This window comes from Podarcis muralis, chromosome 7 (genome assembly GCF_964188315.1).
Source record: "Podarcis muralis chromosome 7, rPodMur119.hap1.1, whole genome shotgun sequence".
NCBI classification, from domain to species: Eukaryota; Metazoa; Chordata; class Lepidosauria; order Squamata; family Lacertidae; genus Podarcis; species Podarcis muralis.
In genome coordinates, this window is record NC_135661.1 from 87,294,484 (window position 1) to 87,318,186 (window position 23,703).

Genomic DNA, 23,703 nt, shown 5'->3' on the forward strand with positions numbered 1-23,703 from the left:
CAGGCCTCTCTTCCTGGGAGCAAAGAGGGCATCCTTATGACCCTAGATCTTGCATATGTCATTGTGGTGTAGTGGTTGGATGTCCTGGGTTAGGGCCCGGGAGAGACCAGGGTTCAAATCCTGCCACTCAGCCATGACGCTTGCGGGCCAGTAATTATCTCTTGGCTTGACCTACCTCAAAGGGTCGTTGTGAAGATAACATGTAGGTGGGGGGAGAAGTCTGCAGACCACCTGGCACCCCTGGGTAAATGTCACAATGGTACAAATACCGTATTTTTTGCTCTGTAAGGCTCACTTTTTTCCTCCTAAAAAGTAAGGGGAAATGTGTGTGCGTCTTATGGAGCGAATGCAGGCTGCGCAGCTATCCCAGAAGCCAGAACAGCAAGAGGGATTGCTGCTTTCACTGCGCAGCGATCCCTCTTGCTGTTCTGGCTTCTGAGATTCAGAATATTTTTTTCTTGTTTTCCTCCTCCAAAAACTCGGTGCGTCTTGTGATCTGGTGCGTCTTATAGAGCGAAAAATACGGTAACTAGGAAGAGATGATTCAGCGGAGATCAGATCAGGCTGGTTATCCCACAAAACAGTGAAAATCTATTTCATAGTGGAATCAGCGTTATGAATGGGAATGGCTGGGATTTTCTGTGTTTCTGCACTTTTAAAATTGATTTCCCAATATCCTTTAAAAAAAAAAAAAAAGTACACATATTTTTAACTGCCCACATCTTTGTGAAGCTGCTAGCTTTAAACCCCCCAGAGCAGTTCATACAAATTAACTGTATGGATCAATTCCAATATCACCAGCTGTTAGCTGGGAAAACATCTGCCGAGATGCAAAAGTGGTTAACCCTTTGGCTGGCTCCTTTCCTGGAACAGGAGGAGGATGCCAAGTGGGTCTTTATTAAAAAGGAGGCGACCGCCCCCCCCCTGCCCAAGGCAGACTTGCGTGCCCAGCCAAACCAGAGCCCAGCAACAGCAGCAGCTCCCATCGTAGGGAAATGGAGGTATAAATAATTGAACTTTATAGAGGTATTGATTGGCACGAGCCTGCCATTAGCTCCGGCAGAAGGCAAGCAAAATGTCCTTTTTCATTTTGCCGTTCCTGGCTTTATGAAACCCACCTTCCTGTTTTTCTAGGAGGGAGAAAGCCCAAGGATTTTCCATCTCTATGCATCCTCTGTGGTCCTGAGATCAAGGATGGTCGGGAGCTGGTCTCGTGTGTGCTTGGATCAGGCCCCCATGGCCCGTTCAGTTGGCAGTTAATCCCATGAAAACACAAGGGGAGTGATTCCCGGGTAAAATCCGCACAGTAGCTCCCTTTGCTCTGCTGTGCAGCTCAGCTCACTTCCTTGAGCGGCCTGGAACCACCTGCTCTGCCCTCTGCTGGATTAAAAAGGGGTGTGCAGACAGAGTGACAAACCTAGACAGCATCTTAAAAAGCAGAGACATCACCTTGCCAACAAAGGTCCGTATAGTAAAAACTATGGTTTTCCCAGTAGTGATGTATGGAAGTGAGAGCTGGACCATCAAGAAGGCCGGTCGCCAAAGAATGGATGCTTTTGAATTATGGTGCCAGTGTGGTGTAGTGGTTAAGAGCAGTAGTCTTGTAATCTGGGGAACCAGGTTCGCGTCTCCGCTCCTCCACATGCAGCTGCTGGGTGACGTCTTATGGAGTGAAAAATATGGTAAATCACATTTCTAACACATTTTAGTCCCAGAAATCAGTTGCCTCTTTTCATCCCTCTTCCTCTGTTTTCTTTCTCCTTTCTCTCCCCCTTTCTTTTCTCCTCCTTTTCTCCCTTCCGCACTTCCCTCTCTCTTAATTATTCCTAACCTTAGTTTTGTTTCTATATACGCCTTTCTCTCATTTCCTTGTGTCTTTCGGATTTGATTATCCTAATATAATTTCCCCACAGATGGGGTCATCAAGTATGTGATCGTTGTCTAATGAGATGTGCTACGTTTCTCCCTATTTGCTTTCGACTTTTCCATTCTTCAGCCACTCCCTCTGCCCTAAAAAATTTTAAAAAAGCAAGGATGAGGAGCTAAGACGTCAGAGCCACAGGACAATATCAAAGCATTTATCTGAGCTTTAAAAAAGATTATATATATATAGAGAGAGGGAGGAGCCCCTTCTCCAATAAAAACAGATACCAAGCAGTGAAAAGCCTTGCTAAATTTGCAGAAGTGTGACAGGTCGTTCTGATGGATCAGATGCTTCTTTCATTTCCCAGACTGGGTGTTGGCTGTTTTGGACGCTCTGGGGTGGGGCTGGGAGGCCCTCCCTGAGCAAAAATGCCCCCAAACTGCAACCCGTGGCTTCCCTGCCCGCTTTTGGCCCACAAAGGAACAGCCTCTTGCTTTTCTGGTCCTCAGCACTTCCCCATTTGGATGGCAGAGAAAACACACGGACACCGTTTTTTCATTTTAAAATACACCCGGTAGCTGTAATGGGCAGAGACACATACAGACACACACACACTTTGGCCACCCAGTCAGGCCCGAGACCCAGTTGCTTCTGCCAGATCCCTCTCCCCCCAGATCTCTCGCTGCCTTTCTCTCTTTTACAACACTTAAGCTTTCGTCTAGCTGCCCCAGCTTAAAGTCACACCCAAGTTTATATATTAAAAGCAGAAAGAGGGGAGGGGTCCCTTTCACGGGCGGGACAAGCCCCAGCTCAAGGGCAGTCTAGCAGCGCTCAAGTCCTCCTCCTCCAAAGGCCACAGATGGAGGAAGCCAGGGCTCTCCTGGCTGGAGTTAGGAATCGGAAAGGGACATGGGGACGGATGGATCTCCTTGGGAGCAGCAGCGAAGCTCTTTTATCATTCCCGGGAGAGTAACAGCTCCCAAATCACTGAGCTTCTTCAAGCCTCTTTGCTTGGCAATGAGAACCGTCGGTTCCTCCAAGGGAGTCGATTGCAGGGAGCGCCAAACCTCACTGATTTGACCGCACCCTTTTGGGTGTCGGCGGCACCTCAGTTCTTGCTGCCCTAGGGACACCGGGGCTGTAGGGGGCAGGAGAGAGGGCAGGAGGCCAAGCGAGGGTGTGGGGCAGAGCTGGCTGGCGCTACCCCTTCCCTTGCTCAGAGGAGACCGCCAGAGGGGTCGAGGATGGAGCTGCCACGCCAGGCGCCTGTGTTAGAGGGCAGCTCTTAATACCGGCCAGAGGCTGGTCCAAAGAAAGACCCCCACTTGGCCGAGATGCTACCCCACAGAGGGCCCCTGCCCCACACAAGCTGTCCCGGCAGCAGAATGGTCAGGGCTCCCTCACAGAGAGTTCCAGCTGGCTGGCGAGCTGCAGGATCCACTCGCGGAAACAGCGGAGGATCCCCCTAGACCCTGCCGGCCATGGGAGCTGACCGCTCCCCGGCCAAGTACCGGGCATAGGCCTCTTCGAACATCTCCCGGCAGGGGATGGCGGCCCCGAGTCGGGCGCAGATGAGGAAGGACCCGGCGATTTTGCGGTGCAGCGAGTAGCTCTCCTCCGGAGGGGGGCTGAGTCGGTGCTTCAGCATCACGGGGATGAGGTCCTGGATGCAGCGAGTGGTGCGCTGGGTGCCGAAGTCGAAGGGGCCCGGCGTGGAGAAGGCCTCTCCCAGGATCATCACGGCGTCCACGTGGGCATCCTCAAACACCTGGCAGGAGAAGGAGGGAGGTCAGTCCAAGGGCAGGGGTTTCTGGGGCTGGCAGGGGCCACAGGCACTGACAGGAAGGGGAAGAGGGGTTCCTGGGCGTGGGCAGACTGCCTTTGCCACTTTCTTCCGCCTTGGTCAGACCCCACCTGTGTCCAATTCTGGATGCCACAGTTTTAGAAGGGTGTTGACAAGCCGGATGGTGGGCAGAGGAGGGAGACGGAGATGATCACGGGTCTGGAAACCAACCCTGATGAGGAACGGTTGAAGGAGCTGGGAATGGTTAGCCTGGGAAAAAGGAGACTGAATGCTTTGATAAGTAAGGGGAATGAGATAAAAGAATGAATCTACCGTATTTTTCGCTCTATAGGACGCACTTTTTCCCCTCCAAAAATTGAGGGGAAATGTGTGTGAGTCCTATGGAGCGAATGCAGGCTCCTCGGCTTCAGCGATAGCAACATGAAGCCTCCGAAGCGCAGAGGGAGCACTCCCTCCGCGCTCCGGAGGCTTCACGTTGCTTTCGCGTTGCACACTGACCCCTCTCACTCTCCAGGCTTCAGGGATAGCCGCGCGCAGCCCCTCCGGCAGGGAGAGGTTGCGTGGGGCTAAAGAGGAAGCCCAAACAGGCAGCGGGATGGATCCCGCTGCCTTGGCTTGTGACATAGGATCCCTCTCTGGCAGGGAGAGGTTGCATGCAGCCTGTACGCTGCTGTTTGGGGCTGGGGGGAATAAGATTTCTTTTCTTGATTTCCCCCCCTAAAAACTAGGTACGCCCTATGGAGCGAAAAATACGGTGCTTGCAGTTACAAGCAGTCTTTCTCAACCTGTAGGTCCCCAGATGTTGTTGAACTACAACTCCCATCTGTTGGTTTCTGTTTTCCTTCACTGTGCAGCGAAAGGGCTTGTCACGAGACAGGTGTTTACATTCCACAGTCTGTACTGTTGGAGTTTCTCACGGGAAAGGGAGACTGGATGTGACGTACACTGGTTTCCTGTTTTTCACTGGGTGATTCTCTCCAAGCTGTCGAGGAGAGAGGATGCATTTTCTGCTCCGGCAGAGGCAAGATGTCTTTCTGTAATATATCAGCTTTGAACTGTAAATAAAGCAATATAGAGTATGTAGTACGTACTCCTCATCCTTCCGCTGGGCACGGAACTCTGCTTTACACCAACACGTGGTTATGGGCCCAGAAGTCGAATCGGAGTGCCGGCAAAGGATCGGAATGCAGAGGGACAGATCGGATTGGAATCTGCTCTGCGCGTAAAAGTGATTGATGAGGTATGTACTACTGCTCCGGGCAGCCTGCCAGCTTCTAGTTAATGGCTTTATGGCTGGACTTTGAACTTTTAAAGCCGTTTTGCCGGGAATAGGCAAAAGGCTCCCAGGCTCAAGTTACTATGCTGGGGAAATCGAAAGTAACTTTTAAGTGCGCTTTTGGAATAAAGCAGCTGCAGCAGTGACGCAGCAAGATTTAAAGCAGCATATATAACGCTGAAGGCTAATGCCAGAGTCATGATGGCCCTTCAGGATGCTTGTGGGATTCCTAAGCTCAACAAGAAAAACTATGTGGACTGGGTTTTGTATGCAGAGGCAATTCTGCGGAAAGAGGGTTTGTTTGAGGTGATTACAGAAACCCCCCCAGCTCCAGTTACAGATGCATGGAAAGCTAAGGATTCCAAAGCACGGGGAACGCTTACATTGATAGTATCCCCAGAAGAGCTCTGTCTATTGCGTGATAAGACCTCAGCCAGAGAAATTTGCACCCCTAGCGAGCAAGGCCAGAGCTCAGGGATGATGGGAGTTGTAGTCCAACAACATCTGGGGACCCACAGGTTGAGAATCACTCAGATAGAGGCACTGGGTTTCACTAGGGGGCGCTGCCCTACCTCGAATCGGCCAGGAAGGAGGGCTTGGCCCCAGGGCTCTCCTGCCTTGCGTTCAAATCCACTTTTCTGGGTGCAGCACCCTTACGGGATTAGGCAGGCCCAGCAGCACAACATGGGGTGGAGCTGGGTGTGGGTGGGTGCTGGAGGAGGCGAAGGGGACGTGCAAGGAAGGAATTGTTCGTCGCTGCCCCCTTCTCTTCCTTTTTAAACTTCAAAAGTGGGGATGTGTCCATGAAACAGCCTTTCTCAACCGGTGGGTCCCCAGATGTTGTTGAACTACAACTCCCATCACACCTAGCTAGCAGGGCCAGAGCTCAGGGATGATGGGAGTTGTAGTCCAACAGCATTTGGGGACCCACAGGTTGAGAACCGCTGCCATAAAACCTTCAAAGAATCTAAAACAAACAAGCCAGCCCCCCACCCCCAGCGAAATCACCCAATGCCAGGAATGGCAGAGCAACCGCCCAGAGGAGGGGGGGGGCAGAAAATGGCACCCCACTCTGGACAGTATGGGAGTTTGCAAACCTGGTGCCCTCCTAAGAAGAGCCTAGCTGTGGGTCAGGCCCGTCTAGTCCAGCCTCCTATTCTACCCAAAAGAACCGAGGACTCCAGATAGACTGCCGCTGGATCTGGAGGCTCCATAAGAGCGTGAGAAGAGCTTGCCGGATCAGGCCAAAGGGGGCCCATCCAGTCCTGTTCCCACAGTGGCCAAGGAGACGATGCCTCTTTGGGGAAACCCACAAGGATAAGGGGGCTCTCCTCTGCTGTGGTTCAGAGCAAAGGGTGCCCAGAAACGTCGCTGCCTCTGACTGTGGAGGCAGAGACCCGCCATCCTGGCTAGTAGGCGCCAATAGCTCTCCCCTCCTCCGTGAATTTGTGCAAGCCCCTTCTAAAGCCATCCGGGTGAGTGGCCTCCACTGCCTCTTGTGGCAGGGAGTTCCACAGTTTATGTGCTTCATGAAGAAAGTCTTTTATCTGCATTCAGCTTCATTGCAATGACCATGAGTTCTACAGTTATGAGAGAGAGAGAGAGAGAGAGAGAGAAACTTTCCTCTCTTCCCACAATTGTTGTTGTTTAGTCGTGTCCAACTCTTTGTGACCCCATGGACCAGAGCACGCCAGGCCCTCCTGTCTTCCACTGCCTCCCGCAGTTTGGTCGAACTCATGCTGGTAGCTTCGAGAACACTGTCCAACCATCTCGTCCTCCTCTGTCATCCCCTTCTCCTTGTGCCCTCCATCTTTCCCAACATCAGGGTCTTTTCCAGGGAGTCTTCTCTTCTCCTGAGGTGGCCAAAGTCTTGGAGCCTCAGCTTCACGATCTGTCCTTCCAGTGAGCACTCAGGGCTGATTTCCTTCAGAATGGATAAGTTTGATCTTCTTGCAGTCCATGGGACTCTCAAGAGTCTCCTCCAGCACCAGAATTCAAAAGCATCAATTCTTTGGTGATCAGCCTTCTTTATGGTCCAGCTCTCACTTCCATACATCACGTACCATTTTATAATCTCCTCTCTGTAAGCAGCAAGAGCTCTGGTGCTCCTTGAGAAACTTTGCGACTGTTAAACTAGCTTAAGATGGACAGGCAGGGACAAAGACCATCGCAGCAGATGTCAGGGTGGGGGAGAGATTTAAACCTCCCCTCCTCTTCCTGCCCCCCCTTCCTAGCTGACAGCCTCTTGAAATCCACCCGCTCTGCCCAGCACCCCTCAGTGCCAACCCAAAATGCTGGTTCCTGCTCAGCCTGGGGCAGCTGGTGAAATTAATCTCCCGACGGACACACTCACCTTGGTCTCGAACCCCGTCATGAACTTCAGGTCTTTGGACTTCTGCAGCACTTTGGCCCGGTCTCCATCCGCCGCGGCCCTCACCACCTTCGCAGAGAGGAAAGAGAGGGGCTAAGGGGGTGGATATTGGGGGGCTCAGCCCTGCTCTAGCCAGCGGCTGGCATTATATAGCCACCACTGGAGCCCCACTTCCCCAAACCTGCTAAATGTGTGGGGTGTGTGCTGCTATTAGGATTATTATTGTATTATTATTTTGTGTGTTATGTGAGGAATAAGGTTACAGGGAACCAGGCAGAGGGCCTTCTGGGTAGCCTGCCCTGTGGAACGCCCTCCTGTATGATGTCAAACAATTATTTGACTTTTAGACGACATCTGAAGGCAGCCCTGTAATAATAATAATAATAATATTTAAACCCTGTCCACCTGGCTGGGTTTCTCCAGCTACTCTGAGCAGCTTATGGTATATATAAACCATAGTAAAACATCAACCATTGAAAACTTCCCGATACAGTGGTACCTCGGGTTACATATGCTTCAGGTTACATACGCTTCAGGTTACAGACTCCGCTAACCCAGAAATAATGCTTCAGGATGAGAACAGAAATCATGCTCCGGCGGCGCGGCAGCAGCAGGAGGTCCCATTAGCTAAAGTGGTGCTTCAGGTTAAGAACAGTTTCAGGTTAAGAACCGACCTCTGGAACGAATTAAGTACTTAACCCGAGGTACCACTGTACAAGGCTGCCTTCAGATGTCTTCTAAAAGTTATGTAGTTCTTTATCTCCTTGACATCTGATGTTTTATTGTGTTTTTAATATTTTGTTTGGAGCCGCTCAAAGAGTGGCTGGGGAAACTCAGTCAGATGGATGGAATATAAACAATTATTATTATTATTATTATTATTATTATTATTATTATTATTATTATTATTACAGTGGTGCCCCGCAAGACGAATGCCTCGCAAGTCGTTCCGCAAGACGAATTTCCCTATGGGCTTGCTTCCCAAGACGAAACGTCTTGCGAGTTCTTGCGAGTTTGTTTCCTTTTTCTTAAAGCCGCTAAGCCACTAAGCCGTTAATATCCTCTAAGCCGCTAATAGCCGTGCTTCACAAGACGAAAAAACCGCAAGACGAAGAGACTCGCGGAACAGATTAATTTTGTCTTGCGAGGCACCACTGTATTATGCTCTGAAGTATGTTGTTATTATTATTAAATGACAGAGATAACACATTACGGAGGTGATGGGAAAGGCCAGGAAGTTAAAATGGACACATGCAGGCAAGAGGCGACTCAGGCTGATGGATTAACGTAGGGTTAGTATGGAGACCCTGCCCTTTCCAACGGCCGAGGAGACACCCACCTGTGTGATGCGTGGACAATCTAGAAAGCAGACATCTACCCCAGGAGGGATGTGAGATGCTATAAAAGGAGGAGAAAAAGATAACAGGCACTCACCTCAATGTAATTGTCAGTGAACTCTTTGCTGAAGTCTCGGCTGGCCCCAAAGTCTAGCAGGGTCACCTGCGAGGAACGAGGACGAGGGGTTAAACGCGCCTGCAGTCTCTCGCACCCAGCAAACATCTCCCCCCAACCCGGGAATCCAGCCCAAACTCCCACCTTGTGCCTCTCGGCATCGTAGAAAAAATTGGACCAGTTTGGATCAGTCTGCATGAAGCGGAACTCAAAAACCTCTCGGAGGCACAGGCGAAGGATGTGGGAGCAGATCTGTGGAGAGAAGGAAGAGAGGGAGCCCTCCTTTATTTTTTAGATACTTTTAGTGGAAGGAAAGGCAAAATTTAAAGGAAGAAAGGAAGAAAAGAAAGAAGGAAGAAAAGCATTAGGCGGCGGCAGGGCAGACACGGAACATGAATCTTGCAGCTTAATAAATACTTTAAAAATATTACCAATATGTTGAACACATGGTGGACTGAACAAAAACGCTATCTTAATTCCCTTGCTTATCATGTGTGCACCATGTGAAAGGAGAGATGGCAAGAATAAAATGGAAGAGAATGGGCGAATTGTCTTATTTTCATGTAACCCATTAGCATAACCTGGAACAGCCATGCGTCCGTTTGCCTCCTCGATCATTAATGATGTGAAATCAAACCATACTGCAAGAACCCTTCCTCTTTTACTAGATCCTACTAGAGACTGATTATTCTTATTTTCCGGCCAGGCTACCTGCCAGACTCTTGAGTGCCACTAGTCCAGAGAATGACTAGCTAAAGCGTTTCCCAGAACCTCGCTAGAGACATTCTCACTGCGAGAGATGAGCTCCTTGATTTCTTTCCATCTCTTTATTGGCTTCAGGAAATCAATTTCAAAGCGCCAAATACAGAGAAGGCACAACAGTTCGATCGGGGACTGGAGATGTATCCTTTAATGCCTTGGCCCAGAAATCTGCAGCCTTGAGGTCATCCTATTGCATGGTGCCTGTCATTTGGCAGCATTTATGCATAGCTGTCAACTTACAGATTTGAAAATAAGGGGCCAGCAGCCTCGAAAATAAGGGATCAGCAGCCAAAATAAGGGATTTTCAGAGCACAGGTATGTTCAACTTCTGAGCCCCTCTGAGCCAAAGGCAGAAAGCCCAGCTAGCAGCCAAACGAAGCCTCAAGCGGTGGTTCCCACAGCGCAGCAACCCGGCAAAGGGGATGCAGCAAGGAAAACCACCGTCACCTCTCCGCTGGGAAGCGCTGAGCAAAGGCGAGTCCCCAAGCAACGCGGCCGATTTGATCGGCACAAGGCATGCAAGCTCCACCCCCCAGTTGTTCTTAGACTCCTTATTGGGTGAGCAACGCAGCCAAGCAACACAGTTGGAGCCTCCCTCCTCCCTGGCCGGCAGGGAGGGAGAGGAGCTGCTTCCTTTGAAACCCGGGAAATTTAAGGGACATCATCAATAAGGGACAGCAGCGGGACACGGCGCTGGGATAAGGGAGTTTCCCGCCAAATAAGGGACGGTTGACAGCTATGCATTTATGTGGCCTTCCCTGGGCAGGCAGGAAAGGGGGCTGCGGCTGCCTGGGGGGGGGGCAAATGCTAGGAAGCTCTCCTATAGGGACGCTCCGTTTTGGGGGATAACGCCATCCACTGAGACAGAGGCCTCTTTTCCTCCTCCCAAGCTTTCTCCGTAAGGAGATCCCTGTGTTTCTGGCCCCCGCCTCACCTCGTTCCGCAGCTCCTGGCTGAGATCCTGGCAGCGGTCCAGCGGGACGCCCCCCGCCAGCTCCATCGACAGGACCCTGTGGGTGGACAGCTCCTCTACCACCTTGGGCACCTCGAAGAACGGGTCTCCTTCCAGGAGGCGCCTGGGGGAAGAGATGCTTCAGCAAGGAGGCTCTCTCCAAGTGGGAGGGCTGCAAGACACCATGCGTCCCCCCCCAAAGGGTGGTTGGTCCTGAGGCTACAGGGGTCCTCCAGCCGGGTCCCAATAGGCACCTCCCTGGCTGTGCCCAGACGTGGGTCTGCCAAGGAGAAGAAGCCAAGAAAAAAGCAAACCAAGAACTCAGGCCAATGTAACTTTCAATAGTGGGAGTGGTCCCTATTCGCAAAACAGTAGTCAATAGTAACAAAAACTAATCCATTCAAAAGTATGTATTCTGTTTCGATGTATTCGTGTGGGTAGATCAAAGTGTATCTTGAGCACAGAAAAGCGCAAGATACACGTTGATCTACCCATACGTAGCTGTTATCCCTGAGAAACGTAGATACACACACACACACATATATGTTATTGTTGTTTAGTCGTTTAGTTGTGTCCGACTCCTCGTGACCCCATGGACCAGAGCACGCCAGGCACCTCTGTCCTCCACTACCTCCCGCAGTTTGGTCAAACTCATGCTGGTAACCTCGAAAACACTATCCAACCATCTTGTCCTCTGTCGTCCCCTTCTCCTTGTGCCCTCCATCTTTCCCAGCATCAGTGTCTTTTCCAGGGAGTCTTCTCTTCTCATGAGGTGGCCAAAGTCTTGGAGCCTCAGCTTCAGGAACTGTCCTTCCAGTGAGCACTCAGGGCTGATTTCCTTAAGAATGGATGCGTTTGATCTTCTTGCAGTCCATGGGACTCTCAAGAGTCTCCTCCAGCATCAGAATTCAAAAGCACCAATTCTCCGGCGATCAGCCTTCTTTATGGTCCAGCTCTCACTTCCATACATCGCTACTGGGAAAACCATGGCTTTAACTATACGGACCTTAGTTGGCAAGGTGACGTCTCTACTTCTCAAGATGCTGTCTAGGCCTGTCATTGCCCTTCTCCCAAGAAGCAGGCACACACACAAATATTACACACACACACACACACACACACACACACACACAGGATATATTGATCCGAAAGTCTTCAAACTTACACGACCCTTTAAAAATTAGCTGATGAAGGTGAGTACACCGAAACAGGGCCCTGACTATGGACCAACACGAACCTACTGGTTTCTGTAACAAATTATTGTGTTGTACATATCTTTATGAGTTTGAGCTTGTAATCTCTGTTAGAGTTTGTAATCTCTATTTGAGTTTGTAACCCTTGTCAGAATACATACTTTTGAATGGATTAATTTTTCTTACTATATTTAATAACAAGGAGAAGGAGCCACCAGGGGAACCCAGAGCCAGCCAGGTCCCAGGACGAAGGGAAGTTTCGGAGATTTCTTCAAAAGCTATGACACCACCTCGCTCATAGCAGCAGTCACTGCAGAGTCCCCAAAGGGGGCATCCTCAGGTCTGTAAGTCGCACAGCCCTATAGAGAGGCTGTCCCTCACTTCTGTTTTGCACAAGCGCAGAAATTATGTCACGTTTTCCAAGGCATTATCAGAGCTGGACGCCTGATTCAGCAAGAAGGACAGAGCACCTCCTTTCAGCTCATGGCTGAGTTTTTCCTGCACACGCATTCATAGAATCATAGAATAATAAGAGGGACCCGAGGGTCATCTAGGCCAACCCCCTGAAACTCAGGAATCGCAGCTCTTGGCACATTCTTAATCTAGTCTGAGCAAGCTGTCAGATTCACCTAACAACATCCCTCCATGTTCCTGATTAGAACTTCACAGTTAGGTTTCCTGATAGGAAGATTAAAGGTAAAGGGACCCCTGACCGTTAGGTCCAGTCGTGACCGACTCTGGGGTTGCAGTGCTCATCTCGCTTTACTGGCCAACATGACTAAGCCGCTTCTGGAGAACCAAAGCAGCGCACGGAAACGCCATTTACCTTCCCGCTGGAGTGGTACCTATTTATCTACTTGCACTTTGACGTGCTTTCAAACTGCTAGGTTGGCAGGAGCAGGGACCGAGCAACGGGAGCTCACCCCGTCATGGGGATTTGAACTGCCGACCTTCCGATCGGCAAGCCCTAGGCTCAGTGGTTGACATCAGAAATCTGACATCAGATTTCCCCAACCCTGCACCCTCTAGATTCATAGAATGACAGGAGTTGGAAGAGACCCTAGTCTAACCCCCTGAAACGCAGGAATTGCAGGAGGAGGAGGCCCCATAGCCTAAAGGTTAAGAACAGTTTCAGGTTAAGAATGGACCTCTGGAACAAATTAAGTACTAAACCCGAGGTACCACTGTATTTTTAAACTGTTTCTATACCTGTATTGTCCCTGTTACACCTAATTGCAAATTCAAATGTATCCCTATTGTGTTTTATGACTTCCTTGATATTGTATGTGGGCTGGAACTGGGCTGTGACCGAAATAATAAATTCATTCGTACCTGAACTTCCGGGCGCACTGAGCCTCCCGCTGGTAGTCGCATTCCCACTCCAGCTCCTTCTGAAGCACCTGCAGGGTGTTGTCAGCAAAGAGGCCTGCAAGGAAGCAGAGACGGGCAGAGGCTGCTCACCCATGAGAGCACAAACTGTGGAACTCCCTGGTGCAGGAGGGAAAGACCAGCCACCCACCTGGCCGGCTCTCAAGGAGGACTGGAGAGATTCAGGGAGGAGGAGAGGGCTCTGGCACTCAGGTTCTGCTTGCAGGTTGCTACCTGGTAGGCCCTTGTGAGAAGATGGACTAGATGTGAAAATGTATAGATTGCTCTTGGAATGGCATACAAAAGGTGAACAGGTAAAATCTGTAATGGTACACTGGGCAAGGGATTTGAGGCATAACATTCAGATTGCAGATTGGGAAAGGTTATGGAAAACAGATTTGAAATTCACAGCATGTTGTAGACTGAAAGAAAATTATATGAAAATGACGTGTCGGTGGTATTTGACTCCTAGTAATCCTAGTAACGGAGGGACGCGGGTGGCGCTGTGGGTAAAACCTCAGCGCCTAAGACTTGCCGATCGCATGATCAGCGGTTCGAATCCCCGCGGCGGGGTGCGCTCCCGTCGTTTGGTCCCAGCGCCTGCCAACCTAGCAGTTCGAAAGCACCCCTGGGTGCAAGTAGATAAATAGGGACCGCTTACTGGCGGGAAGGTAAACGGCGTTCCGTGTGCTGCGCTGGCTCGCCAGATGCAGCTTGTCACGCTGGCCACGTGACCCGGAAGTGTCTGCGGACAGCGCTGGCCCCCGGCCTCTTGAGTGAGATGAGCGCACAACCCTAGAGTTTGGCAAGACTGGCCCGTACGGGCAGGGGTACCTTTACCTTTTTTAATCCTAGTAAGCTAGCAAAAATGTTTAAAACAAGTACAAATACCTGTTGGAAATGTAAAGAAAAAGAAGGTAACTTTTATCATATGTGGTGGTGGTATAATGCAATAAAGGCTTTCTGGGAAATGATATACAATTGTCAGGGAACTGCCATCGGAAGGGCAGGAGGTGGAAGGGCTCACTGAGGTTGAGAGAGACTTAGCAGCTGGAGAGGGAACCAGCAGGGGGAGAGAAGGAGCTCCAAGGGAAAGTGAGTCGGAGGGATGGCTCAGAGACACTTCCAGCGAAAACAGTGGGGAGGTTTCAAGACCTCCTATAGGGACACCCACTCCTCGCCGGAAACTGTCGCGCCGAGAGTCCAGAAGACGTGTTTCCATTAAGGAGCTTTTATGCTGGAAGAGATTCCGTAAGCGCCCACTTTCGGATTCTGCTAGCGACTGACGGAGCCATGCTTGAGGGGCTCCGTCGTAGGCAGAGGTTTGCGGACTTGGGCAAACTCTGAGGGACTAGGATTTTACGCACAAGCAGCTCATCATCCCATCACAACAATGAACTGAAAAACATGTTTTAAATAACATTTTGCGGAGGGGGGGGGAATCTAGAAGCCTTCTTATTAGGAATTGTAGGCACCGACATCCTAAAGGAACTCTTCATGTACATGACAACAGCAGCACAGATGCTACTAGCCCAGAGATGGAAAGAAGAAATCGAGTCCCTAGCAGAGAGGAATAGCAAACCAAGCTATTAGACTATGCTGAAATTGCAAAACTGACCGGAAAGCTCAGGGACCAAGAAGACAAAAACTTCCAAGAAAGAATGGGGAGGAATTATATGGACAATATGGAGAGATGCAAAATATAGATTATGAAATAATATGCAGTTGAAAACATTGACAATGGGACCCATGGAAGGGATTGGGCGGGAAGTCTCAAGATTCAGATAAATCTCTCTATATGGATATGTTTTGTTATAAATTTATACCTGTAAAATCAAATAAAAATGATTTTTCAAAAAATCTGATTTCTTTCCGCAGGGCCTGCAAGACAGAGTTCTTTCTACTGGCCTTTGGCTTGGAATCAACTTGATCCCCTTCCCCTCTTTCCTTTTTCCTTTCTTTCCTTCTGTGTTGGAACTCCTATTTGGGGACTTCCCTGGCTTTTTTCTAGCCCATGTAGGACCAGCCTGGATAGTTAGCCTTGGTGGAGACTTGACGTTTTCATCCCCCTAAACTTGAGTTTCCACTGAAATGAGGCTGCATTTTAATGTTGTATTTTAATCTTGTTTTTAAGCTGTATTTCAATCAATTGTTTTATATTTGGTGTTAGCAAGCCCTGAGCCTGGTCTTGGCTGGGGAGGGCAGGGTATAAATAAAATTTATGATGATGATGATGATGTCTGTTTCGTTAAAGCCATGGTTTTCCCAGTAGTGATGTATGGAAGTGAGAGCTGGACCATAAAGAAGGCTGATCGCCGAAGAATTGATGCTTTTGAATTATGGTGCTGGAGGAGACTCTTGAGAGTCCCATGGACTGCAAGAAGATCAGACCTCTCCATTCTGAAGGAAACCAGCCCTGAGTGCGCACTGGAAGGACAGATCCTGAAGCTGAGGCTCCAACACTTTGTCCACCTCATGAGAAGAGAAGACTCCCTGGAAAAGACCCTGATGCTGGGAAAGATGGAGGGCACAAGGAGAAGGGGACGACAGAGGACGGGATGGTTGAACAGTGTTCTCAAAGCTACAGTCATGAGTTTGACCAAACTGCGGGAGGCAGTGGAAGACAGGAGGGCCTGGCGTGCTCCGGTCCAGGGGGTCACAAAGAGGAGGACACGACTAAACAACAACAACAACATGATGATGAAGAGGAAGAGAGAAGATGGGACTAGATGGGCCCCCTTTGGCTCACCTTGCGTTCTCCTTACCTTCTGGGAGCATCATGCTCATCTTGAGCACCACCAACAGGTTATCCACATCACTTCGGATGCTCTGAGCAATGCCTGGGTACTGCAGGAGGAGAGGAGGGAGATGGAACGTCAAGACCGGCTGCGCTGCCAAGGGCTTCCAAACCCAGCAGACCAGAGACTTGCCTGGCAGTCAAAGTCTCTCCCTACAGGCTCTGCCCTCGCCCCGTAGCCAGAGCACCTTCCTTGCATGCACAGTCCTGGGTTCAAATCCTGGCAACGTCTCCACGTCTGAGCCAACATTTACCTGGATCTTCATGGCCACTTCAGTCCCGTCCTTCAGCACTCCAAGGTGCACTTGGCCGATGGAGGCGGCCGCAAAGGGCGTTTCCTCAAAGGAGGCCACTCTGTCCCGCCAGTCAGCGCCCAGTTCTTCCACCAGGACACCCTGGAAGGGGAAGAACAGAGGGTCCCTGAAGCAACATGCTGGAGAGCTGCTTCACAGCGTCAGCGGCTGCCACCTGGACTGAGGCAAACCCTGCAGCCATCTTCCTATGATAGCAGCCTCTCAGTGTGGCGGCCGAGCCGGTCTTCCCTGCTCAGAGCATCCATGCCAACCCTCCCACCCAACCACGGGCGGAGGGCAAAGGCGGCTTCCCTCGCGGCCCCCTGCCCCACCCCAGGGCAACGCACCATCATCTGAGAGGGCGGCATGAAGTCGGCGCTTTGTCGGACACGCTGGAAGATCTGCTGCAGCTGGGGGCTGATGAAGCTGTTGTCTGCGGGGAGAAGTGGGCGTCCCAAAGAAACTGTTTTTTAAATATTGTTTGCAGTGCTGCAACCCACCCTGCTAGCCTGGAGAGGCTCTTTGGTTTTGGCTTGGGAGGGCAGTCCTTTGATGGGTGTGGAGGACTCCCTGGTCCTGAATGGGGCAACTGTGCCCCTGAAGGACCAGGAGCGCAGCCTGGGAGTCATTTTGGACTCACAGCTGTCCATGGAGGCGCAGCTTAATTCTGTGTCCAGGGCAGCTGTCTGCCAGCTCCATCTGGTACGCAGGATGAGACCCTAGCTGCCTGCGGACTGCCTTGCCAGAGTGGTGCATGCTCTAGTTATCTCCCACTTGGACTACTGCAATGCACTCTACATGGGACCACCTTTAAAGGTGACCCGGAAACTGCAACTAATCCAGAATGCGGCAGCTAGACTGGTGACTGGGAGTGGCCGCCGAGACCACATAACGGGTCTTGAAAGACCTACATTGGCTCCCAGTACGTTTCCGAGCACAATTCAAAGTGTTGGGGCTGACCTTTCAAGCCCTAAACGGCCTCGGTCCAGTATACCTGAAGGAGCGTCTCCAACCCCATCTTTCAGCCCGGACACTGAGGTCCAGCTCCGAGGGCCTTCTGGTGGCTCCCTCACTGCGAGAAGCCAAGTTACAGGGAACCAGGCAGAGGGCCTTCTCGGTAGTGGCACCTGACCTGTGGGACGCCCTCCCATCAGATGCCAAGGAAATAAACAACTATCTGACTTTTAGAAGACATCTGAAGGCAGCCCTCTTTAGGGAAGTTTTATTCTGTTTTTAGTATTCTTCTGGGAGCAGCCCAGAGTGGCTGGGGAAACCCACCCAGATGAATGGGGTATAAATAATAAACTATTACAGTGGTACCTCGGGTTAAGTACTTCATTCTTTCCGGAGGTCTGTTCTTAACCTGAAACTGTTCTTAACCTGAAGCACCACTTTAGCTAATGGGGCCTTCCTGCTGCCGCTGCGCTGCTAGAGCACAATTTCTGTTCTCATCCTGAAGCAAAGTTCTTAACCCAAGGTACTATTTCTGGGTTAGCGGAGTCTGTAACCTGAAGCGTCTGTAACCTGAAGCGTCTCTAACCCGAGGTACCACTGTATTATTATTGTATAACCTTCCAGGCTTGGGGGACGGACCTCTTTGCCGACCAGCCAGCAGCCCCACCAACCCTCCCATCGATTCTGAGCAGCCCCCCAGGGAAGATGCAGGAAGGAAATGGGAACACCCCCTTCTCCCCCCCCCCCCGATACCTTGAATGCTCAACATCTGGCCAATCTTGAGGGCAGCCCCACGCATCTTGCAGAGGGTATCCACTATCCGCTCAGCGTTTGCTTCCGACAGGAAGGGGTTGGAGTCCAGCAGGAAGCTTGCGTCTGCAGAGGGGGAGGGAAGAAAGATTCGCTTGTGCCTGGGGGGGAGCAGGCCTCTCATGAGAGCGTCTCCATCCCCATTGTTCAGCCCAGACACTGAGGTCCAGCTCTGAGGACCTTCTGGCGGTTCCCTCATTGCGAGAAGTGAGGTTACAGGGAACCAGACACAGGGCCTTCTCGGTGGTGGCGCCCGCCCTGTGGAACACCCTCCCTTCAGATGCGAAGGAAATAAGCAGCTATCTTATCTTTAAAAGACATCTGAAGGCAGCCCTGTTTAGGGAAGTTTTTAATATTTAATGCTGTATTGTTTTTAACACTCTTGGGAGCCGCCCAGAGTGGCTGGGGAAACTCAGCCAGATAGGCGGGGTATAAATAATAAATTATTACAGTGGTACCTCAGGTTAACTACTTAATTCGTTCCGGAGGTCTGTTCTTAACCTGAAACTATTCTTAACCTGAAGCACTACTTTAGCTAATGGGACCTCCCACTGCTGCCGCGCCTCTGGAGCACGATTTCTGTTCTCATCCTGAAGCAAAGTTCTTAACCCGAGGTACTATTTCTGGGTTAGCGGAGTCTGTAACCTGAAGCGTATGTAACCTGGAGCGTATGTAACCCGAGGTACGAATGCTGTAGTATTATTATTATTATTATTATTATTATTATTATTATTATTATTATCCTAATGGGTCAGGCCAAAGGAGGCCCAGCTAGTCTGGCATCCTCTTCCCTTGAGAGCAGAAGAATCCAGCCACTTTTTGAGGCAAGGTCTGTACCAGCCACGCACCCCGGCCCTCAAAATCCTGTAAAGCAGCCCCTTGTGGCCTCGCACGCACATGTGCAAGAGAGCATGAGTGCAAAGGGCAGGCCCTTCTCTCACACCCTCCTTACCCTTGATTTTTTGCTCCCCGTTAAGGGAGTTCCTCGCCACTTCCACCAAGGCTCCGAAGCCCAGGCCCACAGCCAGACCTGGAAGGGAGAAAGGATTGTATGAATGGCAGGTGGGGGGGGGATAGAATGAATCCAGTCTCCCCCTCCCCCAGCCCAGTCTCTCCCACCACCAGCTCCAACTGCCCCTCCTCGCCCCACCAATGTGGTACCCATAGGAAGGTCTATTATGCAAACATAAATTACGTTAGGATCGTCCTCAAGAAACACTTAGGATTGTAATTTTGTGAATGGAATATTCATTTCCACCCATTAATTCTCAGCCTTCTCCAATTCCCAAATGACAAATTTATTGTGATAGTTTAATATTTCTTTTTCGGAGGGGAACTTGCTACAATTCGAGGGACTATCTGGGTTAGTTTTTGTAGATGTGCATTCAACTTCCACGCTCCTGCAGCCGTTTACAACGTTTCACGACTGGCCCTTTCCTCTGAGCAACAGGCGTCTGTCTAAACATTCCGTGACATCACAGCAGCCAAGCCAATGGCAGCAAAGCATGCAAACGAAAGGGAAAATCCAGTCGCATCACCCTGGCATTCTCCCTCCCTCTCAACAAATCCTCAACTGCGAATGCTGCAGCCTGGAAGTTCTCACCTCCAAAATTCGCAAGGCGTCCAACGCGGGTCACTGGCACTTTCCGCTCGCGGGCTCTCTCGCTGAGCTGAGGAACAAAGCAGACAGCAGAAAAGTCAAGCCAGCCAGATGTTGGGGGACAAGGAAGGCTCACCCCCTCTTGCGAGCGCTCCAGAAACATCTGGGACCAGAACGTTAAGGCAAGATGGGTCCACCTTGGCGCGTCCAACCAGTTTATTTTTATGCTCTTAAGCATAAAGTTTCTACAGTTGCGATCTGAACTATTTCCCCAGCCGATAGAGGCAATTAGCAGCACTACCTGTGCATACACCTGAACCCAGAGCTTTCCAAACTGTGTGCCGCAACACGCTTGTCGGCTGCAGCGTGTGGGTGTGTTGCGAAACGAAAAAGTGTGCCACAAACAGGGAACGTTTGGAAACTTCTGCCTTAAGCGTCGTGCTGAACGTTGCATCCCTGCTGGATCCTGGTTGGCTCAGGGTTCAAGCCACCCACTTCCCCCCCTCCCCAAGAGACACAGGCCTTACCTTCTGCCTCATTTTGCCCAGACTCTCCTGGTCTTTCCTGGGCCGAGATTCCCTCGCTTTCTGGATGTCCTCCACCGTGAGACCTCGAAGCGGCGCACTCTGATGAATCAGACGGGGGCAACCAAAGCTGGAGACTCCCCAAAGCCCGGGTGCCCCCGTGGGCATGGAAAGTGGCTGGTCACCGGAACGATCGGCACTTGCGGTGTGACAAGAGTTTCCCCCCTGCAGGAACCACCTTCCTGGGTAAGGCAGGTTTTCCTGCTCCTCCCGAGGAGATGCTGGGAGCGCCACGGTTTCCTGCTAAAAGCAGAAAGCAGATTGCTGTTTCCTGCCAGGTCCAGGACACAGAGCTCTCAGCCCCCAAAACCCAATTTCTTCTAAAGCGCTGGGATCAGGTGCGCCAACTCTCAGGGGCAGAGGTTTCAGTAGCCCTCTCAATATTCCTTAGCAGGGCGCTCAGCCCCAGCCCCCCAATATTGAGGGGGCAGAGGAATCGAAACATCAAAGCATCTACCAGCTCCACCTGGTACGCAGGATGAGACCCTCCCTGCCCGCAGACTGTCTCGCCAGAGTGGTGCATGCTCTAGTAATCTCCTGCTTGGACTACTGCAATGGGCTCTACGTGGGGCTACCTTTGAAGGTGACCGGGAAACTGCAATTAATCCAGAATGCGGCAGCTAGACTGGTGACTGGGAGCGGCCGCCGAGACCACATAACACTGATCTTGAAAGACATACATTGGCTCCCAGTATGTTTCCGAGCACAATTCAAAGTGTTGGGGCTGACCTTTAAAGCCCTAAACGGCCTCGGCCCAGTATACGTGAAGGAGCGTCTCCACCCCCATCGTTCTGCCCGGATACTGAGGTCCAGCTCCGAGGGCCTTCTGGCGGTTCCCTCCCTGTGAGAAGCCAAGTTACAGGGAACCAGGCAGAGGGCCTTCTTGGTGGTGGCGCCTGCCCTGTGGAACGCCCTCCCATCAGATGTCAAAGAGATAAATAACTACCTGACATTTAGAAAACATCTGAAGGCAGCCCTGTTCAGGGAAGTTTTTAAATGTGTGACATTTTTATGTATTTTTAATCTTTGTTGGAAGCCGCCCAGAGTGGCTGAGGAAACCCAGCCGGATGGGCGGGGTACAAATAATAAATTATTATGATTATCAATGGAATGCTAAACCAGCCTGCATGGGGCAGGGAGTCCCACATGTGCCACACGCCCCGACCCCCCAAGAATGGAAATTGCAGAGGTCAAGTAATGGAGCAGCTGAGCATCCAGGGAAAAGGTGACCTCATTTTCTGCTTCTTGAGCTTTCAAGGCCATTACCCAACAGGGAAAACTGAGCCTGCCTGTGTGCTAGACATGTATCTACCGATCTATAAAAAGATATAATATTGGGACAGCAGTTCCCAGTGGAGATGGACATCCTGGGCTCCACAAGGCACATTGGCTTTGGTGTGTTCACCAGGAGGCAGATTGGGACGCGGGTGGCGCCATGAGTTAAACCACAGAGCCTAGGACTTGCCGATCAGAAGGTCGGTGGTTCGAATCCCTGCGACGGGGTGAACTCCCGTTGCTCGGTCCCTACTCCTGCCAACCTAGCAGTTCAAAAGCACGTCAAAGTGCAAGTAGATAAATAGGTACAGCTCTGGCGGGAAGGTAAACGGCGTTTCTGTGCGCTGCTCTGGTTCGCCAGAAGCGGCTTAGTCATGCTGGCCACATGGCCCGGAAGCTGTACGCCGGCTCCCTCGGCCAATAAAGCGAGATGAGCGCCGGAACCCCAGAGTCGGCCACGACTGGACCTAACGGTCAGGGGTCCCTTTACCTTTACAGGAGGCGGATTGGACATGTGCCATGTGGACACATCTATGGATGAAGGATGGTATACAAATTTAATACACAATAAGAGCATCCTCCTCCGAACCCCTCACTTCCCTGTAGCAGTGACCTCCCCAGGTTGTGTAGAGAAGAGCACGCAACACATTGCCTGCTGTTTAAGTAGGAAGCGATTTCTATTTTGGCTGCAGGCGTCAACATGCTTAACCGGTTGGGTCCGTCTCTTGGAGCTGATTTTCATCCCTGAAGCCAGGAGTTAAGGGCAGGTGCTTGAGTTTCAAAGGCCATTTCAGCCCTGCTCTCCAGCCACCTTTGGGCAGAGTCAGCATCCACAGCCCTCTTCCAGCAGGGAGGCAGCGATGGCCTAGTGGTTAAAGTGTCAGACTGGGAGAGGCCGGGGTTCGAATTCCCACTTTGGCTATTGGGGCGTGTGATCTTGGGGAACAGCCACTGCCTTTTCTGAGCCTAACCCACGTCGCAGGGTTGTGGTTGTCGTGGGGATTAAACGAAAGGGTAGGGAGAAGAACCCTGGAGGAAAGAAGGAGGGCTGCAGTTGCAACATATTACATAAAAGCAGCCGCACAGAGGCCTCTGCCCTGCAGGGATCATAGAGGCCGGTGCGCAGTTTCACGCTCACAAGGGCACGCACACTTGTGAGACTTGTTGCACACTTATGAATGAGCACCACGCGGAGTTCCTTGGAGGAAAGAAGGAGGGCTACAGATTGAACACGTTAAATAAAAGCAGCCACACAGAGGCTGATCCTGCAGGGATCAGCGCAGTCATAGAGGCCGGTGCGCAGTTTCGCGCTCACAAGCACATTGCACACTTGCGAGACTTGTTGCACACTTAGGAATGAGCACCGGGTGCTGGACCCTTGACCCTGACCCAGCAGGGTCCTTCTGGTGCCCAGAGCCCCAGCCCAAGGCTCTCCCCGCCCCCACTTCCACACTCCCCCCCCCACTGACTCACCCTCCTCTTCCTGCAGCTGTCAGGTCTCCCCTCGGAGCTGTGGGTCCCGGAGGAGGGTCGTGCCAGCCTGGCTCCCTCAGGGGCGACCCTCCCCGCAGAGCAGCTCCCCAGCAACCGGAGCCCCCGCTTCCAAGGCATCTCGGGGGGGAGAGGAGGGACCCCCAAATGGCCCTGGGGGGGCAAAGGTCAAAGGCCAACTAGGCCAACGCCGGAGAGAGGGGTTCGGGTGAATGAGAGAGGACCCCCCAAAAAAAGAGTGGGGTCAAAGGTCACCAGGTCCGGGTATTGGGGGGGCAGACTGTTCCCACCGCGGTCCGACCCTCGCCGCTCGCTTCTCCCTTCCTCTGGCCACCGGCATCTGCTTCCGGGTCCGGCTAGTCCCGCCTCCCTTCCGGACGGGCGCGGCGGGCGTCCAATCAGCGGCCCCGCGTGCGTTCCCGGCCCCTGGAAGGCGTCAACCAATCAGAGCTCGAGGATCCGCCCCCGCCCGCTTTGATTCATTCATTTCTCTCCCGCCCTCGTTCCCGCGGCCATTCAGGAAGAATCCGTGGCCGGTGGAACTCGCTACCACGGGAGGAGGGAGGCCGCGCTGCTATTCTTAGCTTTTTAATTTATCGCCGGCCCGAAGATCACCGGGCGGGTTGGCAATATTAGAAAGGGATGGAGCCTGTCGGCTGAAGCCTCCTGACCTCCCGGCGGCCTTGCAAAACGTCTCACGGCGGAAACCCGCGAGCGGGATCCGGGCACAGGGGCCACGCTCTCCCTGGCCCTCTCCTCCTCCGTGAATCTTTCGAATCCGCTCTTAAAGCCACCCAGGCTGGCTCATGGGGCAGGGAGTTCCACAGGCGGTGTGCGAAGAAAGACTTTGTATTGCT

At 51.6% G+C, this 23,703-nt stretch overlaps 1 protein-coding gene across 2 annotated transcripts; it reads right to left on the reverse strand.

The window, feature by feature from the left end:
- Nucleotides 1-2,057: 2,057 nt before the first annotated feature.
- Nucleotides 2,058-23,199, reverse strand: COQ8B (coenzyme Q8B). 2 transcript variants are annotated; one of them, XM_028741980.2, is made up of 14 exons: nucleotides 22,829-23,199; nucleotides 20,024-20,320; nucleotides 19,500-19,566; nucleotides 18,849-18,926; nucleotides 17,840-17,962; nucleotides 16,480-16,565; nucleotides 16,094-16,234; nucleotides 15,808-15,889; nucleotides 13,007-13,100; nucleotides 10,464-10,605; nucleotides 8,912-9,019; nucleotides 8,750-8,815; nucleotides 7,298-7,384; nucleotides 2,058-3,632 (listed from the first exon to the last, which is right to left on the reverse strand). In XM_028741980.2, the coding sequence occupies exons 1-14, from the start codon at nucleotides 22,964-22,966 to the stop codon at nucleotides 3,330-3,332; spliced, it is 1,812 nt and encodes a 603-aa protein (XP_028597813.2). In that variant the 5' UTR covers nucleotides 22,967-23,199; the 3' UTR covers nucleotides 2,058-3,329. The 2 variants fall into 2 exon arrangements, with proteins under 2 accessions (XP_028597813.2, XP_028597812.2); XM_028741979.2 differs by having other exon boundaries at nucleotides 20,024-20,323.
- Between the last annotated feature and the right edge of the window lie 504 nt (nucleotides 23,200-23,703).

Bases quoted from the DNA above. Each gene is read 5' to 3' on its own strand.
- COQ8B (XM_028741979.2), bottom strand. From the start codon at position 22,966: ATGCCTTGGAAGCGGGGGCTCCGGTTGCTGGGGAGCTGCTCTGCGGGG. The intron at 10,606-13,006 runs GTACGAATGAAT...CTCTTCCCCCAG, and splicing joins CAGTGCGCCCGGAAGTTCAG to GCGCCTCCTGGAAGGAGACC. The intron at 3,633-7,297 runs GTGAGTGTGTCC...TTCTCCTGCCAG, and splicing joins TGACGGGGTTCGAGACCAAG to GTGTTTGAGGATGCCCACGT.